Source organism: Ambystoma mexicanum, chromosome 2p, assembly GCF_040938575.1.
Source record: "Ambystoma mexicanum isolate Mex_15411 chromosome 2p, UKY_AmexF1_1, whole genome shotgun sequence".
Lineage (NCBI taxonomy): Eukaryota > Metazoa > Chordata > Amphibia > Caudata > Ambystomatidae > Ambystoma > Ambystoma mexicanum.
The window spans coordinates 423,029,870-423,049,525 of record NC_090923.1 but is presented as its reverse complement, the minus strand read 5'-3'; the positions used below and the strand labels follow the sequence as shown (position 1 = coordinate 423,049,525).

General features: G+C 45.2%; 1 protein-coding gene across 1 annotated transcript in view; it reads left to right on the top strand.

Annotated features, from left to right (window-relative positions):
* LRIG1 (leucine rich repeats and immunoglobulin like domains 1) overlaps positions 1 to 19,656 on the top strand; it is a 661,002-nt gene that overhangs the window by 486,771 nt on the left and 154,575 nt on the right. Inside the window, exon 9 of the mRNA XM_069643785.1 lies at positions 14,469 to 14,549. Within this exon, the coding sequence (XP_069499886.1) occupies positions 14,469 to 14,549 (81 nt within the window). The remainder of the gene's footprint in view (positions 1 to 14,468; positions 14,550 to 19,656) is intronic.

Genomic DNA, 19,656 nt, shown 5'->3' with positions numbered 1-19,656 from the left:
GCCCAGACCATTCCCATCCTGAAATCTATTCAACGCAGAATAGCACCATCCCTTGTCAACCCAAACCTGACAAGACCAGTAAACCCGAGAGTAGAGAAGCTGTTTAAAGCAGCCCAGTCGGACCCTCTATATATTAGAGGCCAACTTAAGCCAGACTCTCTAGTCGTAACTAACACCCGCAAGAGAGCTGGAACCCCATTATCTTCCTCGGAGGCTCCCCCCGACAAGGAAAGTAAGAAACTCTATGGTTTTGGTAGAAAAGTAGCTTCCACGGCAGCCTACCAAACCAGAATCGCGAATTCCACCACACTGTTGGCCAGCTACAACTGCCATCAGTGGGAAGAAGTGGCAGCACTAATAGATTCCGCTCCCGAACCCCTTAAGAGCCAGCTATCTCGCATTTGTGCAGAGGGAAGAAACGTCTCAGGCTGCATTTTAAAAGCAACTTTAGACGCCGCAGACAATGCGGGTAGAATTATAGCAGAGGGGACTGTCATCAAAAGACATGCTTGGTTGAGGCAGTCGGGATTCAGAGCAGAAACACAAGCTGCACTCTTGGACAAACCAGTGGAAAGTGATCTCCTGTTTGGAAAGGCAGTCGAGGACGCACTAAAAAACGCTAAGGAGGAATTCGACACCCTCAAATCCCTTGGCCAGTTAACTACAAAACCACCTAACCAAAGAGGGAACGGCAATTTTCATCGCCCCCGCGGCCAAAATTCCAATAGAGGAAATAGCTATTCCCACACCCAGGGTACACAGTGGAACACCAACTCACAACAGTCTACCCAGGGGTATGGTAGGGCTAGTAGAAGAGGACGTGGTAGAGGCAGAGGCAGCCCCAGTAAAGGAGGCGGCACGCCTCCACCAAAGCAGTGACGCTCATTTCAGGGTCCCTTCCCATGCAACCCCAGTAGGGGGACGAATATCCAGCTTCACCCAGGCATGGGAAGGGATAACATCCGACAGATGGGTGCTGTCGACGGTATCCAAGGGGTACTGTATAGAACTACTGCAACGTCCCCGAAACCACCCTCCAAGACAAAAAGTCCACTCTTTAGAACATCAAAAGATCCTCCTCGAGGAAATCTACAATCTGCTCCTAAAGGACGCGATAGAACTCGTCCCAGGACACCAGGTAAACAAGGGTATCTATTCAACTTACTTCCTTGTGCCAAAGAAAGATTTAACAATGCACCCAGTATTGGACTTACGGCCTGCCAACAAGTATGTCAAGCCCCAAAAATTCCGTATGACCACGCTACAAGAGGTAATCCCACTCCTAAAAAAGGGGGATTACATGGCAACCTTGGATATGAAAGATGCCTATTTTCATATTTCCATGCTCCCGGCGCACAGAAAATACTTGCGCTTCAAGGTGGACAGTCGCCACTACCAATTCAAGGTACTGCCCTTCGGGATAGCTTCAGCACCAAGGGTATTCACCAAGGTACTGGCGGTGGCAGCTGCACACCTACGCAGGGAGGCAATCCCAGTGTACCCTTATCTGGACGACTGGCTCATAACGGGGGAAACCCCAGGAATCTGCAGATCAAACATTCAGAGGACTATCGACCTCCTCCACGAATTAGGCTTCTCTATCAACGAGAAAAAGTCAAGTCTGGTGCCAAGCACCTCAAAACAGTTTCTAGGAGCTATCCTAGATACTCAGAAAGAATTGACCTTCCCTTCGGAAGAAAGAATTCGGAATATACTTCTGCAAATTCCGCATTATCAGTCAGGTCAACAGATAACAGTACGCAAAGCTATGCGGTTACTGGGCATGATGGCGTCATGCATTTACCTGGTCCCCCACGCGCGTCTGCGCATGCGTCCCATGCAGGAATGGTTGGCGAAACAGTGGTCTCAGGCAAGTGGTCAGTGGGACGATCTAGTGGTCGTTTCGCCAACACTCGTACAGAGCCTACACTGGTGGACAAGAGAGAATCTCGCAAAGGGGAAACCCTTTTTCGATCCCGAAGTACAGGCAGTGGTGACTACAGATGCATGCCTGACTGGGTGGGGAGCTCACCATCTCCATCACACAGCTCAGGGTCTCTGGTCTCACTCAGTAGCCAAGAACCACATCAATCTGCTAGAGCTTCTGGCAGTATTCCGAGCGCTGCAGGCGTTCGAGCCCCATCTACTGAACTTGTCGGTGCAGATCAGGACGGACAGCACGACAGCCATGTTCTATCTGAACAAGCAAGGAGGGACTCGTTCGCCAAATCTGTCCAAGCTTGCCCAGAAAATATGGATATGGGCACTCAGACGGAACATCTTCCTGTCATCGCAACATGTTCCAGGGGAGCTCAATTCCCTAGCGGATGCTCTAAGCAGAGACTCCCTCCCAGAAGAACACGAATGGGTCCTTCACAGAGACGTAGTAGAAGATCTCTTCTCTCAGTGGGGTTTCCCCACTATAGACCTATTCGCCACAAGCGAAAACAAACAATGCCCAGGATTTGCATCCAGGTTCCCCCAAACGGACTCCCAGGGGAATGCCCTGTGGATGAACTGGTCAGGGATGTTTGCGTACGCTTTTCCACCAACTCCTCATCAGGAAGGTGGTGTACAAGATGAACAAGGAATCAATGACGCTCATCCTAGTTGCTCCCATGTGGGCGAGACAACCATGGTTTCCACACCTACGCAGGATGGCGGTGTGCGAGCCCATCAGACTCCCAGCCTGGTACAACCTTCTGTCCCAGCAACAAGGTCAAACAGTGCATCAGGAACCCAACTCTATGAACCTAGCAGCATTGTTCCTGAAGTCGTAGAGTTTGGACATCTCAAATTACCACAGAGGTGTATGGACATTCTAAAAGAGTCCAGAAAACCAAATACAAGACACTGTTACTTTGACAAGTGGAAAAGATTCGTTATCTGGTGCCAGAATAAACAAATCAACCCGGTTGATTGCACTCCTTCCAACGTTGTAACATACATGCTCCACCTGCTGGATGCAGGGTTGGTTTTTAACTCTCTGAAAGTACACCTGGCAGCCCTCTCGGCTTACACCACATCCCATAACAGGGTCTCGTGGTGGAAAGTACCAGTGGTTAAAGCCTTCATGGAAGGAGTAAAGAGACTTCACCCTCCTATTTCGAACCCACCGCCAGGATGGGACCTCAACGTGGTGCTAGCTAAGCTCATGGGCCCCCCCCTTCGAACCCATGCATAAAAGTAGTCTCAAACACCTGACTTATAAAACGGCCTTCTTAGTAGCCATTACCTCCATAAGAAGGGTCAGTGAAATTCAGGCTCTGTCAGTGCAAGATCCTTTCTTTACTATCCACAAGGACAAACTGGTTTTACGCACACACCCTAGGTTCTCACCAAAATTCATATCCAAGTTCCATGTAAACCAGTCCATCGAGCTTCCGGCTTTCTTCCAAAACCCACAAAGCTCGGCTGAGGTGAAACTACACACCCTAGATGTGCGTAGGGCGGTCTTATACTATGTAAATAAAACCAGACCGCTAAGGAAAACAGATCAACTGTTTGTCTCCGTAGCTACAGGCAGAGAGGGGGATCGCGTCTCTAAGGGCGCTATCTCTAAGTGGATTATCAACTGTATACAGCTGTGTTACTCTCTTTCTGGAAAGACTCTGCCGTTTACGCCAAGGGCCCACTCTACTAGAGGCATTGGGGCCACTCTGGCTTTCATTGCAAATGTTCCCCTCGACACCATTTGCAAAGCAGCTACTTGGAGCTCTATTCACACTTTTACTCAGCATTACTGCATCGACACTCATTCCAAGACAGATACACAAGTGGGACAAGCGGTTCTAAGACACCTGTTTGCTCATGACCCTTCTCACATCCCACCTCCTTCTTCTGGTACTGCTCGCTAATCTATGCACAGCATGTGATCTAAGCAGATTCCACAAGCCTCAGAAGGGATACATTACTCACCGTAATCGTATTTCTGATGCTTGTATCTGCTTAGATTCACATGCGACCCACCCTTCCTCCCCTCCGAGAGAAGGCGCATGGTTGCTTGTAGTCTTACCTTTCTGTCTATCTGCTTGGACTATCTGTACTCACGCTACTCCTCATGCTACCTCATGTCAGGAAAAACACAATCTGGGGATCCTAGACGCGTGAGGGATCATGGGTACAGTGGACGTCACACTAGGGATAGTATTACTGGCACGCCCTGTGTCGACGCCCTTTTCGATTTTCGAAAAACAAACTGTAATACTCCGCAGCTTCCACTAGATGTCGGCCTATGCACAGCATGTGAATCTAAGCAGATACAAGCATCAGAAATACGATTACGGTGAGTAATGTATCATATATATATATATATATATATATATATATATATATATATATATATATATATATATATATATATATATATATATATGCACCCCCATATATGTAAAAATTGACCTTCAAAATTCGATCAAAGGTCAATTGTAGTTCGAACAATTCGTATACAACCTGATTCACCCACTCAGTTTGATTTTGATTTTTGTTCTTGGCTGGCAAAGGAGTTTGTCAGGCGTTGGCACTTGGTGGCCCTTGGAATAGCCGAGGTGTAGAACTCATAACTTTCAGAAAGTCCTGCTGCATGGGTATTCCAATAGGTCAAGTCACAGAATTTGCTAATTTAAAATCTGGAATTCCATGTACTGTGTGTACTAAAATTCATAACAAAAAAGAATTTTTAATTTGCATTGAGCCGGTGGAATGCTGTACACAAGGATGACCCAAAAGGGATTTTCTTGGTCCTTTAGAAAAGATAGAGGTTTGGTTTGGTTTGGGTAGAAAGTGGATCTGGTGGTGTGATCCCACAGACTGGGTACGACATAGACCTAAGGACGACAACTGAACCTGCCGGCATTCCGGCCGCAGTGGCAAAGTGATTGTAGAGGGTGCCGGCTGCAAAGTTGAGAATGTTGGCAAACAAGTAAACCAAGGTACAAGAGGAGGTTAGAGCAGTAGTCAAGTTGATGGTGTATAAGGGAATAGATTGAAGTTTTTTGGTGAAGTGGTAGGTAAGGTAAGAAAGAGCATTGCAGCAGTCATATGGAAGGTGATCTATTTGTGATGTTTTGATCACTGTCGAAGAGGACACCAATGTTGCTGGCCTTGGGGGTTGGTGTGATTAGGTTGTGGTGAAAGTATGTTGCGAAGGAAAGAAAGGCTGGATCTTGATGAGTGTTGGGAAAGATTTCTTAATTTTGGGTAATTTACCTTCCATGTGGCAACCCCTAAACTGCTGTAGTTTTCACCATGATCTAGACTTTGCCAGAGAAGTGCAGCCTTCTGCTGCACTCCTCTGGGCTTTCGCTCCATTCTTACGGGGAAACTGACATGCCCTTAAGACAGTCAGTACCGGGAAACGTTGTTTTCCGTAGTTCTTTTATCATGTTGCAGCTTTCGCGCAACAAGGCACAAGAGAGCACTGTAAGCTGTTACTGCTCTCTTGGGTCTCTAGTCTTCTACAGGCCCTAGACACTCTTTGGATTGTAACGAACGGTGCAAGTGAATCAAGGACGGGACTGGTGGCAGCGATCGTTTCTTTGTGTTTTGAGCTCCTTTTGGCTGTTTAATCGCATTTCTCGCGCTTAGCCCAAAATGGTGGCCTGGCTCCCAAAATGGCCAGACCACGAGGCTCTTTGTCCTGCCCGCTTTGCCCCCTTCACCTTCCCCAGGTCGAGCCGACCCAGGGCCTTCCTTATTTGGGCATGTACTTTCCCGCGAAACACAGATGCTTTCGCAGGCTTCTGCAGGCCTTGTTGCGCCTCCAGGATGTGGGCTGGGATGTCTGGTCCCAATACACATCCTGGGTGCCAGAGAGTCTAGTGTGTCGTGAATGCCTGGGACCACTGTGGTCCGTGATAGGTCCACGTATGGTGTGAGTGTTTTGTGACCATTGGGTCCCCTCCGTTTTGGCGCGAAGGGAACCGTGGATAGGAGGAGGCTGGAAACACCACTACCATGTCGATCTCCTGAGTTCTCGCGAACGAAGGAATACAGGAGCCAAGTATCCTGCAACCAAGAGACTGAATCGAGGAATCGCTGGTGACCCGCTGAAGGACTGCTCCTCTGCACTGCTGTCGCTCTGTGAAACCATTCTGCCTCTGATCGAACGAGAAGGCCTGTACTGGTACTTCGACCCTTTGGAATAGTGGGAACAACTATTCTCCGCAACTTCATTATCTCCTGCACATAAGCCTTCGGAAGCGTTGCTGGGCCATCCAGTGGACTGACCAGCTTACCCAGGAGTCTTGCTCTGTTACCGCCGTCAGGTTGTGTTGTATTCCGCGTCCTTAGCACTCTCCCACGATTCGTACACTTGGCATTCCCAGGTCTGAAGTGAGAAGTGTACATTGGGCTGAAATACACACGGCCGCTCCGTGGTAACAAACTGTGCCGGTTCACTGCGTTTGGGACATCCTCAACTCTAACTTCTGCTGCCGCTGAATCTACACGACCCCGAGACGTCCCCTGCTCGTATCAGAACCTGCCAGCACTGAAACTGACGCGGAGAAGCCTGGGTCTGCCTGCATCGGGGACCGGTGATTAGCAATGTTAGGAACTAGTCTCCCTCCTGCAGTAGCCCATAGCTTTTCCTCGCTGTGTTAAACAGCACACCTTTTTCGCACTTGCGCTCTGCTTCTGCCCACAAGTGGAGGCCGTGCTGGAGTAGCGGAGATCTGTTCGCCCTCTTTTTTCACCGCTCTGAACTGCCTGACTTCCTTGAAGAGACTCCCCTTGGCCCACTGGCACCAGCGTGTGCAGGTACTTTTGAGCACAAGGCTCCACTCTTCGTAGGGCTCGGACTTCCTTTTAGTTAGGTGGCCTCTGAAGGTGAACTGGGTCTAAATGATTACTTGCACTGCCTGTTTTCCTCCCCATCTAGGTGGTCTGCATATTTCGTGCTTCTAACTTTTTAGACCCTTCGGTAATTGTATATATTGTATTTGATTGTGATGTGTTGGTTTGCTTGAGTTTTATCGTGATTCTTTGCTATGGTCAATATTACAAAGGCTTTGTAATAAATGTGTCTATTTTTAATATAACACCTGCTTGGAGTAATTTGTAAGTGTCCTTGCTTTGTGTGCTCATTGCGGGCTTTCAGTCACCCTCACCCCTCTTGAGACCTAGTCTTGACCGCCGCGATCGCTACCTTGATTGGTCTGGCTTGTCCAGAGGTTACCCTGTTCCAAGAAACTAGGCTGGCCTTCTGAACCTCTGCCCCTCCAGGACAGAGTTCAGAAATCCATCTTAACAATGAGCAGGGATATCTCAACAAAGTTGAGCAAAACGCTCCAAAGTCCATTAGTGGTTCGGGCGTAGGGTTTAGGTGTAAATGCGGGGGGAGTGAATATGATGGGTGATCCTCGGAGAATAGGTGGAAGGGGAATCCAAAAGATCAGGTGAGTGGTCCAAAAGATGCTGGAAGAGTAGAGGGCCGAGGCAGAAACATTCAGGAGATGGGTGATTGAGAGATGGGTGGGAGCTCACAGGTATATTAGAATGATCAAAGAGGTTGGTGTCCATGCAAGGAAAGGGGAATGCCTTAGATACTCATGTGCGAGAAAGTAAAGAGGATGAATGTGGTTGACTGTGTCGGACCAGTCAAAGATCAATAGATGAGCATGTTGATTAATTCAGGGTGGTGGTGAGAGAGCGTTATTGGTGCCGTTTCAGCAGAGTCGTGGATTCAGAAATCAGATTGGAATGGGCCGTAGAAGTTGTTGGTTTTAAGATAGCTTGTAATCCAATATAAGAGCATTTGTTTGTAAACTTTGAAATATTGGGGGAGTAGGTAGACGGGACAGATATTGGGCACGTTATACAGGTCAGCAAATGGGCAGGACAGTGGCAATTTGAAGCTGGTGGGGAAGATTCTCATTGCAAAAGATTGGTTAAGGAGAGACCAGTTGGAAGCAGATATTTGGTGTCTAGGTCTGATTCAACTGAGACACAGGATGGGTTGGCTTTAATGAAGATGGATGCTAGTAGCCAAAACAGGAAGGAGTGAAGAGATAAGATAGGGAGCAGAGAGAAGGGCAGTTAGTGTCATGAATTATAGAAATTGATGGTCAGAAGTACTGGATATAGTCATTGGCAGACAGAGGAGGGGAATGATGAAGAAAAGGGAGGGTCAACATGATTTAAATGGTGGTGGAGATTCTGCCTGGGACTGATTAACTGGCTTGATTTTGAAATCAAAATGACCTGGTCCCCCCTTTTGGCATTGACTATTTCTAACGTAGAGCACATCCGTCATGCCATCAAATTGCCATGCTATTCTGCTCAACCTCTTGAAGACTATGGTGTGTTTAATTTAAGAATATAGACGAAATTAAGGGTTTGTGATACTGGATGACTTCAAGGGATGTTGGTTTCTCTGCTAGGCTGTATGGGTCAAAAATCAGTTACTTAAATTGTATGATACTGACCATCTAGCAAAGATGACAATGACACAATTAGATAGTTCCATGTGAAAGTAGCCAATTGCTTTAGAGTAATTATTTTGGGTGATTTGATACTTGGTTAACATAGGAGAGGTGGCTGCAGTTACACACCCATTTATCTAAAAATACAGAGAGATTTGACGATTTTCCCGGACACCTGCTACATCCTGATGTGACTCGTACAAGCGACTAAAGTGGCAGCGTTTTTCTTATGGTCATTGCTGTACATCATCCAAATGTTGGAATGCTTACTATCATTTTTTTATGCTCATGAAGTCCTAAATGATTAAGTAAATTGATTGTTTCCAGATAACTGTTCAAATTTAATTGTAGTCGTTAAGCCACACGTTTTCCACAATTATTTACAAAAGTAATCTTGGATTTTAAATGTGTAGGCAGTAAAGAAATTACAGTAGACTGGAGTGATCCTTCCATCTGTAATCATTTGCTCGCAAGGTTAAGGGAGAAAGTAGTACTCTCCAAGGATGTTGTTCATTTATTTATTTATTTATGGATGGATGGATGAGGACATTTTCTGGCGTTGAATGCTGCCAAAACGTGTTCTTATCATTCATCTGGTGCGCCCTGATGTGCTGAAGGAAGATTACACCAGATAGCAGGTAATTAAGTTGCGAGGAGAGATGGGACTTAGCTATATCACAGGGATCGGTGGCAGAGTGCACGCCAGCCCTGAACGGTCGCTGGTAAACACCTTTTAGCCAAGGAGGTCTGGTTCTGCCTACAGTGTGCCAAGATTGCAGGTGACAGCATTTGCCCTTTTTCGTGTACAATATGCACAATCCAAGTTATTTAGAATTCAGCACCTCAGTATAGACCGTATTATTTGTGATGCACAACTAATACAAGGGCCGCCCAATTGACAAACTGGGTGGGAATAGGCTGCAATGGGGAGTTTACACACAGCAATTTTCCAGAATACGGTGATAACATCTGCTTTATCACTGATTTAATCTAATATAGGTCTGTTTTTTTTTGCCGAATTTAGAATGCCATTCTTAACAATAAAAACGTGCACTGACACCATTGTGATCCCGGGTCAGTGAACTATGTGTTGCTTCTTATTATAGAGTGAAGCAAATAGCACTTTCTATGTGATGTTCAAATGGTTCTAGCCATTCACAAGTGCGGTTTCGGCATATGCTAGGACGAGTCCACCGGGACTTAACGTCAAGCTTCCGAAGCAAGAGTGCCGGGATTTCTGTACATCCCTTCATTTTAGTGCAGTTAAATCCCCATTCTAGCGCCTTTGTTGTCAGCGCTCTGTGGGCGAGGAAAGCGAGTTCTAATTTGATGGAGGGGTCCGCATCGTCTCCCCTGCATACTTTAATGATGGCCCATTGTTCGAGAGCCTTTGGTGGGTGTGAAGCTGATGAAATGCGGAGATGTTCAAACGGGGGTCAGCCTCCAAGATCTCACTGTACAATGATTAACAAGGCAGCAAGCATTCAGGCTCATCCAACCAGAAAGAATAGGAAATTGGCATGGGAGAGGAGGACCATGAATACAAAGGAAGGCCGTCCAGAATAGAAAATAAGGATTTTCTCTGCATTTAAAGAAAAAGCCCAAACTCTTCAATTCCCTTCAGAGAGACAAGGACATCAGCAAGCGGTTCCGTTTTCCTCTTTTAAGGCGTTATGATGCGCTGGTCCAAAAAAGTGCCCATCTTGCTGGTGAATAGACGTTTCAATAGCATCCTTATTCTGATGCCACCCACTGGCTTTCCACGACAGGAGTCTGGAGGAGTGCTTGAATGTTTGCTCCTGTCAGAGAACATGTCCTTCATTTCTTTACAAAAAAGCATCTGAATCAGGTTCCAAGCTGAGACCGAACAATACTTTGTGCACTGTGGGAAAAGTTGGGTGCTCTGCAGGGGTGTTTATTGCAGACTTGAACACTGACAGCTGAAGGTCAGTGGGGGAAAATCCTGCTGCCAAAAACACTATCAAGGTCCACCAGTCTCCATATATTGTAGTGCCTTTAAAGGGCAATCAAATCTAAGAACACAGGAAAAGTGAAATGTAACCTTTTAGTGGTCTGTATGTCATAGACCCGCATTACACCCTATGATGATATTAATGCATGAAGGTTACATAGAAGATGTCAGCAAAGCAGAACACTTTACACCAAAACTGGCATAGGTGAATTGTTATAAATGACTTCAATGGTTTTCAAATATCACAATCGGTAGTCTGTAAAATCCTGCTGCTCTGTTTCCAAAGTTCAAAGCCACCCGAATTACTCTAATATGAAGTGTGTGATTCCACGAATTGCATTTTACCGCCAGTTTTGTACAATAGCATATCATGGATTAAGTACCTTTCATAAAACCAATCCTTTGCCAAGCTGTTTTGGAAACTTGTTTTTTAACAATCATTAATTTCCGATGAAGGGTGATTCCTGTAGTCTTATATACTATCTCATTCTCTGATATGTTTTCCCTGCTTTCTTACTTTCCAATGACTGTTGCTATATCACAACTATTAAACAGTCATGTATCCTCTTCAAGTCCTACTGCATCATCTGCAAGGCTGTCACCCTGACTTGTCCCTAAGCTACCTCGCTGAAAAACTCGGCCTTTCAAGGAATGGCTCCTCTCTAACAACTAGGTCCACACACCATCCATGGGTGATCTGCTCTCCTACCCCATTTCCTCCAACAGTTGCTTGCAGATCTCTTGCAGCCAAATTGCCTTCCCTCCCATTTGCTAGCTCCCGCTCCCTTTTATGGCTACTTCCCTCCCAGTGTTCTTCGGATCTATGTGATTTTTAACAAAAACATTCACAGTGAAGCAATTTGGTCAAAATAGATTTTCTTTTTGGAAAGTGCCCCCCCATTTCCTTACATTGATAACCCCTCCGCAATCCCTTCCCCACCCGTTTTACCCACTTACCCCACTATATACGTTAAACTCACTGGATACAGTGTTCTTCCCCTTATGAGTTGTAAAGTGCTCCAATGCTTCCCAACACTAGGTATGTGATTAATAAATACAGTAATGATGATAAACGTTTGATTGGCCTGCACTCAAAAAGGGACCACAGCTATTACACAGGAACTATTCTGAAAGGTTTCACCCAAATCCGCTTACTATCAGATACACATCTGACCAAGTGCAGTACATTGCATGATTAAGTTGTCCATCCTTTATGCTCCACCTGAACGGTTTAGATGATTTGCTAAATCTTGGGATCTTGTACGGATAATTAATTGGCAAGTATAATGTACATACACACCTAATTTGGCTAGACTGGCTTCATGGCTGCAGCCAGCCTGGTTACGTTTTCTGATTCTGGTATGGTATTTTTTACCGGCTCGGGGGAACCCGGGAAGCTTGGAAAGAAAATCACTGCAATCATAAATACAACGCGATCGTATTTATGATTGCGGTGGTTTGAATGTAAACAAATAAGCACTTACCTGGCAGCAGCCTTCCTGCCTGCATTCTCTGCTCTCTGTGTTTCACTAATGAAGCAAAAGCCGCCGCTGTAATAAAAGCTACCAGCAGGTGGCTTGTGTTTCGTTAGTGCCGCGAGAGCAGAGATTAACTCCAGCACAGGAGGCTAGTCCATTTCACAGTGCATGATTTTTAAAGGGGTTTAAACATTATTTGTGTAACATTTTACATAGGAACTTTCATTTAAAAAATGTTTATTATATATGTTGTATTATTGCCCTTCTTTTAAGCCCATAACATTTTTGAGCGCACTATTCCTTTGAGACCGAAGCCATCAGTGCATATGAAGTATTTTCCTAATAACATTCCTCACACTACGAATGTTACTATTCTTCGAAACTGCCCTAATTCACCACCGTAGTAGTATTAGAGTGCCAAGACTTGGCCATGTAGGGGAGTACTGTGCCCCTTCAAGGTGTTTCGAGACCTTAGTCTGTTGTAAGATAGAAAAGGAGCAATGGAAAAATAAGTCTGAAAAAGCATGACATAGATTTTAAAAACACAGGGATGTAGGAATGCAGTGTATGAAAGAATGTTGTGACAGCACGGGTGGGTGGGTGTGTGCCAATCATGTGGGGGTTGGGGTGTAGCCCATGGTAATGCAAAAGGGAGGAGGGTGATATGCCCTAAGGGTTTGTGATAATTGTGCTGTTTTTCCAAGGCATATTTGGAGAATTGTAGGTTAGTACATAGGGTAATGTTGGATGCATGAGGGGCTTGAGTGTTCTCTGGCAATCGTGGACGTTTGGTGGTTCCTTTGCCTTGACATCACTGTACTTTGTACAACATGTCAAACTCCAGAATGTCAATTCTGTGGCTGCCAAGCCTGAGCCACGAGTGGCAAATGCAGCCTTTTCATATGCTTCTAATTAAGACTTTCCTCAACTACAGAGTTAGATAGGCAATCTAATAATTAAAGCAAGTGCTATGAAGTAGTGGTGTGAGTTAGTTCTAGTTGTAGTGGCATGGGCTTGCTAGGTAAATACTGCTATTAAAGTGAGCATTTCTATATTCATGTCGGCTTGGCATATATATATATATATATATATATATATATATATATATAAAAGTCACCTTTTTATAGGTAGTAACTTTAACTCTTTCCGTAAAATCAATTGCCCAAGTATTTCCATTTTTTGTTTTTTGTTTTAATGTGTTTGTGTTGCGTATCCCATTCCAAATATGTTCTATGTACAGTGCTATCATTAACTAGCTGTGTTTTTGGTGTGTAGTTTGTGCATACGTATTCATTCACAGGCTATTTGTGTGCCTGCTGTACATTCTAAGTTTATCTGTGAAGTATATTGTCTCTGATCACTTATGTGAATGTTATTACGCATGTTCCAAACATTTTGTATGGTAATGTGTGGAAAGCGTTATATTGTGCAAAATATAGCGTGTTCATTTAGTACATGCGTGTTGAATGATAGTAGTGTGCCTACTTGTATTTGAAGCATATTGCTGGAGTGTACGTTAAGTGCATACACCCAGCCTGAGGGATTCTTTTGTGTGGGGGTAGGGAGATGCTGGGTGAATCTCTCTCTCTCTCTCTATCTCTCTCTCTCTCTCTCTCTCTCTCTCTCTCTCTCTCTCTCTCTCTCTCTCTCTCTCTCCCATATGAGGGATATTCATTAAGAGCAATTTCGTTGTACATATGCATATAGTGTACCACCTTCCTTGGAATCTGAGCGAATTGTGCTTACTTGTATTGTGACCATATTGTATGCACGTACACATATTGTGTGGGTTAGCGTGTACATTTGGATTGGTGGTATTTATTGGTGTTTATTTTACTTTGATATATTCTGACCGCATTATATGTGCAAACGCATATTCTGAATATTGAGGCAACATTTTCTTATGTTTTTCGATTAACCATTAACCAAGAGTCTTGCTATCGTGCCACTGCCCTTTGGAATCTTTTTGACTGCTATCTCCATCACTAACTCCAATTCCTTTGTTGGCAGAGTCCTTGAACATAGTTGATAGTCGTCTCCACCCTAACCTGTATCTCCTAAAATATGCAATTAGTAATTTTGCCTGCTGAATGTCCTCGTGCACTCGGTAAACCCAGAGTACCAGAGCACTCAATTTGTTAAATGCCAGGCGTGCAGAACTCTTGTAATCCTGTACTCTTTATTAATTTAAATTTGTCGCTTAAAATGTTGCTCTTTCCTTACAAACACACAATAACAAATCTGGAGTGCAAAGTTAAGAACAGACTGGACGACGCTGCTGCTTGTTACTAGTTTACCTAAGAGCATATTGTGTGTAATCAACATTGGGTGCCTCAGAGTACAAGGTGTAGTGGATCGGACTGCCAGATGTTGGTTATTAAGAAGGCTTTGTTGGCGTTTCTAAACAATTGGCCTTTTTGCAAGACAGAAATGTGCAGCAAAAATGTCAACCCCCTCAGTGAGAAACTGATAAAAGAAATGTGTTGCAAGCACAAAGCTGAGATTGTTTGAGCTTTTCTAGCCCCTTTCCCTTTCTTTTAAAGGGAGAGGCCCGCACGGAGAAATTGATTGTGAACTTTTTGTCCCCCTCTGCAGGGAACTAGACCATAACGAAATCTCAGGCACAATAGAAGACACCAGCGGGGCATTTGCAGGCCTGGACAGCCTCGCCAAGCTGTAAGTATACCATTTTTGAAGACTTGTGCCGCTGCTTGCTTGCAAGGGCATTTTAGCAAAGCCCTTGTTCTACTGCTGTGACTGGCAATGGTGCCGCTGCATTGGCATTCTTGTCACGGCTCCGGCAAAGTATTAGTGCATCTCAAAGTAGTAGTATTTGCTTGGGGTCCTGTCTGCTTCTGTGTATCTTCGTTTTGATGTGTTTAAAGCGCCCCAAGAAATGTTCCAAAAATGAATGTTAACAAATATAGCATTTAATAAACAAAGCTCCCAAGTGAAGAAGCTTTATGGTGGGCAAGAGGGAATGCAAAACTATGTATTGTCCAAGAGATACGCATTTGTTTAGAATGTCAGGATAGAAATAATTTTTCAGAGATCAGATTTATTCTCCACCCACTGTATACCTGAATGATTACTTTTTGTCATGAGCATTGAATATGTGGTAACGGTCGTTGAGTGTTTTGTGTGTAGCACAAGGTGATAGTAAATGGATGAACACCACTAACTCAAAGTGGAGACACTTGTATGCAAGTTCTGAGTCTGTTTTCTGAAACATGGGGGCACTCAATATCGGGTTCGTTCTACGTTAAATGCGTGCAGAAAGAGTAGTGTGCACACCTACGATGCAGTAGCCTTTACTGTTCTCCTGGCTTAGGCCTTTGCATGTCTATGGGTTGTGGTAGTCTCTGAATACGCACTACACTGTTTCCAGTGGAGCCTGCTAGTGTGCTATACTGTTATTGAGGGGGTGGGACCTTTGCTTATTTTTCTGGCTTTCGTTAGTAGTCTTTATTCTCATATAGCTCACTGGATTTATATTTTCTTGAATCCCTGCCAATCACACTTAATTGACCTCATTGGTTCCACCTTTTAAGTTTGAACAGGTTGCTTTCATCTTGCTTCCCTCGTGCTGAATAGGTGTAGGGGTACACAAAGTCAAGCTATAATTTTTTATTTAGTTAGCTATTTTACTTGGTGGTGGTAGAGCTGTTTTCCCAAACAATAATTGTCTGCAGTTTCTTCAATAGTGGCACATGCAGGCAATGAGACTTGCATGCATGCTTGCAGAGGACTGTAGATAAGCTGCTCTTAAATCTTCACTCCAAACCCAATGCATGTAATGCTTGATCAAATGCACCTGAACCAACCTCTCGCCCTCCTCTCCCTCTGATGTGAAAGGGGGTCCACCAACCACTTGCAACCTCCTGGCACGCTTTTAAAGAAATGCCTGCCATATCGGTTTTACTGCTCCTTGGGAAGGTACAGTTCGTTCCCATGTCTGCATTGGGCACTGTTGCTACTTTCCTCACTAGGATTAAATAAGCAAATTGTTTTACGGTAGATCTCTAAATTTCATTGAAGCCTGCTCTATATACTGGTTGTCATGTTTGAAGAGGCTCTGTTTGAAGAGGCAGAAGAACCAGTAGAATGTAGGATACATCGGCAGCTGAAGCAATCTGCATTTGCCCAGTTTCCTTAAGCATCAGGAACGCTTGCAGACCCTACTTATCAACCGACAGCTGCCTAACCTTAGCAAGAGCCCTCGTACTGTCAGAACCAGACTACTGTAATATTCTCTTGGCTGGCACAGCAACCAGCAGTATCAAAAAACTTCACATCACTCAAAATGCCTTACAGGCGGCCTTAAACATACCAAGAAGAGAGCATATCTCTGAAACCAGAAGCAAAGTGGTTTGGCTGCCGATTCAGGATCAAATCAAATGCAAAACAATGGCAATCACCCACAAATGCCTTACTAATATAGCTCCCAAATATGTCACAAACTTGCTTACTCCAACCCACACCACCAAGCCCACACGTTCCGCTTCAGCCTTCCTTCTTACGGTTCCCAGATTCAAAAGAACCAAGGCCGGGGGATGCAGCTTCCCAGTTGTGGCAGCCAAAGGTTGGAGCACCCTACCTCTAGCCATTAGAGCTGACCCTTCCCACGCCTCATTCTGCAGAAAACTTAAGACCACACATCTAACCTGTATTCCTTCCTCAGCGAGAGTATTCGCCAGACCCTGCCTACTATTTCTTGCACTAAGGACTAGGGCATTATCACTATATAATAATACTGTACCTGCAAATACTTGTGTTTACTGTATCTATATATACTTATTGGATTACTGTATCTGTAAATACTTATTGTTTGTAAATGGGCTTAATCTGGCTACTTGTAAATCCTTTGTCTATCATTGTTGCCTGTGGTAACACCTGTAAATTGTATTACCTGCTCTTCAGTGCCCAGATACCCACGGGTTAGGCACGCTTTACAAATGTTAAATATATAGAAGTAAATAAATCAAAAGGCAGTCAATAGTTGGGCACTCAACAGTCTGACCATATCTGATAGGCTAGAGGTCACTTCTAGAAATGTAAGAGGGAGGAAATATGTGGGTTCTGCCCCAGTGTTGGCATTATTCAGTGGGATGCATTCACTTCCTTTAGTGGCATCTGAGGTTTTGGGACATGGGCATGCAGATATTGGCTGTTTTGTCAGTACCTTTTGTGCTTTGTTAAAATTATAATTAAATACTTTTCGCATAACGTGGTCTCTTAACCTTTCACTTTTAAGAGTAAATGTACTCCACATTCTCCATCTTACACTTGAGAAAAAGCTCAGGTTAACCTTGCCCCTTCCAAACCTTCTCCCGCCTCCAAATCTGCCTAGCCTTGTAATTCTGCTGTTGCTAATTGTTAGGAAGAATTCTCTGTTTAGGCTGAATTTCCTAACCTAGTGAGTCCCCCAGCAGCTTTGCTGGATTTTTGGGGTTTATTTTTTTCTCCTGCCAAGAGTGAGACTCTTTTACCCTCACTCTGGGACATGTTTGGAGTGTGTTTCTTTGGTTTGCCTTGTGTTGAATGGGCTATGGGGTCTTTTACTCCATAGGGCCTCATGTGTTTTTGTGAGATGGGTTACACAGCACCCTCAGTGCCGTAACCCAGGGGTGTCCTAGGGACCCCCCAACATAGACTCCATACCCTGGGACTGACTACTGTCTCCCAGGGTCTGTAAAGTCACCATTGACTTTACTAGTCTCAAATCCTGAACAGAACCAGTACAAACCATCATATTGTGGACGTACTGGCCGGGGCAATTCCATTGCCCCGGGGTCTGTTAGTCGAGGGGGCACGTCTCCGTCCCCCCTCATCGAGTTTTGGCTGGTGGCAGTGGAAACTACTTTTTATATTCAACCGCGAATATTTTCCTATGGGATTTCCCATTGTTTTAGGCTAATACCTTTATTTATTTATTTATTCATTTATTTACGGTAGCCTTGAACATACCGCCGGGTTATTTCTTTATTATTATAACTCCGGTTGGTAATTTTTGCCAAAACTTGATTCTAAAATGGCGTTGGTGTTCACCTCTGTAACTCTGACCCAAAGTGGAGCCCTTTGTTCCACTTTTGGCGGGCTTCTCCACAGAAGCCCTCCAAAGTGGTGCCACTCTGTCTGGGGTACTTAGGAGGGGTGGAGGGGGATTTAGGCACCCTGGACTGAGTTACCTTGGTAACTCAAGTCGCACTCCGTCCTGATTGGCCCAAGTGGTGAGCCGGCCGGCTCACCACTTAGCATGTTTGAGTGACAGCTAGGCTGGGTGAATGGGGGTTTTGTCGGGGGGAAATTCTGCCGGGGTCGGCCGGGCCGTCCGCAGACCTCCGGGCAGGGAGGCCCCAACTCCTCCCGTATATCCCAGGTGTGAGATAGAGTATGAGACGCACACAAGGAGCAAGGCGACTCTGCTGTTTATTTATGCAAAACGGCAGGGATGGGTCAAGGAGCGCACGCGTTCGTCCTGACACACACACAATCGTGGGGCTCGCAGGCCCTTTTTACTACATTATGACGCGCTACTTGCGTCACTTCAGAAAGTTTAACAAAAACCCTATCGCCACTCTTAATTGGTTGCTCGAGTGGTAGGGTTAGTATAGTACACATATAGAGAATGATATTAGTGGTCAAGGTGTAGTCAGGTGGTATATCTGGGTTGTCCCTTCAATTAGATACATAAGAATTGTTACATGAAGACCCCTGAGGATTGGCTAATGTTACTGACGTCTGAGATAAGAGCCCCATGTTCTGATTGGTGCATCCGTGAGCTCCCCAGCCTGGGACCACCGTTGTTCCCAGCTCTCGGTGTACCTGTGTTTGCAACAATGTTTCAATATGGGTACATGCAGACAATGTGAGGATTTATTCATAGGTGGGAGCTGACCGTTCCCACTGTAGCAGGTGTCCATTGAGCCTTTCAAGTGTTCCGGCCTGTGTCTCGTAGTGAGGGACCCAGACGCCCTTTCTCTCCTGGGTTTTGGCATCTCGTCAGGTTCGGCTTGGTCACGTGAGGCGGGACCGTGTTTGAGGCAGAATTCTGCACAATTAATATTGTTTTTCCACTGTGTGTCTGGTTTAATTTGTAGATATGATTTTAACGTTGGTACGCGGAGTGCGAGGTTGCAACATCGTGCCTTTGATGATTTGTTCTTGGATGTGGGTTTGCAACATTGCGACCTTGGCTGGGTGCTCCACCAGGCTCATTCTGCAGGATCAGCAACCTGACTTTTGCTTTGTTAATGTCCACGGAACTCTTGCTTGAGGCCTACTTCGGCCTGGTGCATAAGTGATCCATTTCGTGCATGGGTGCTTTAGATTATAGTGGCATATATTTCCATGACCAATATCGTGTTTCCATTATACCTCTCATGGTGGTAACGGATTTCAAGGGAAGCGTGAGCAAGCGTTATAGATGAGTTCATGATGCGTCTTGCGTTTCTGCACTCTGAAAGCCTATGTAAACATAATAAAGATGCACGTCCGTGAATATGCCTGTCGCCTACGTCAGAGCACTGAGTATGTTCTTCGTGTAGATTGGTGTGGAAATGTTAAGTGGGTATATTTATACAGATGTGCTTCCCGTTGTCTAGGTCGTCATGGCATCTCTAACGACGTGTGGTTTTTAGTCTAGCTGATCCGAGCCGCAGGTGTCGGCATGGCCAGTGCGGGCTGCTGGGCAGGCAGGTGGACACATCCGTATGTTCCTGTACCAGGGTACCTGGTCGTCTGGTAGATGGACAAATTCTTCTCGCGGCGGGTGTCTGGGCCG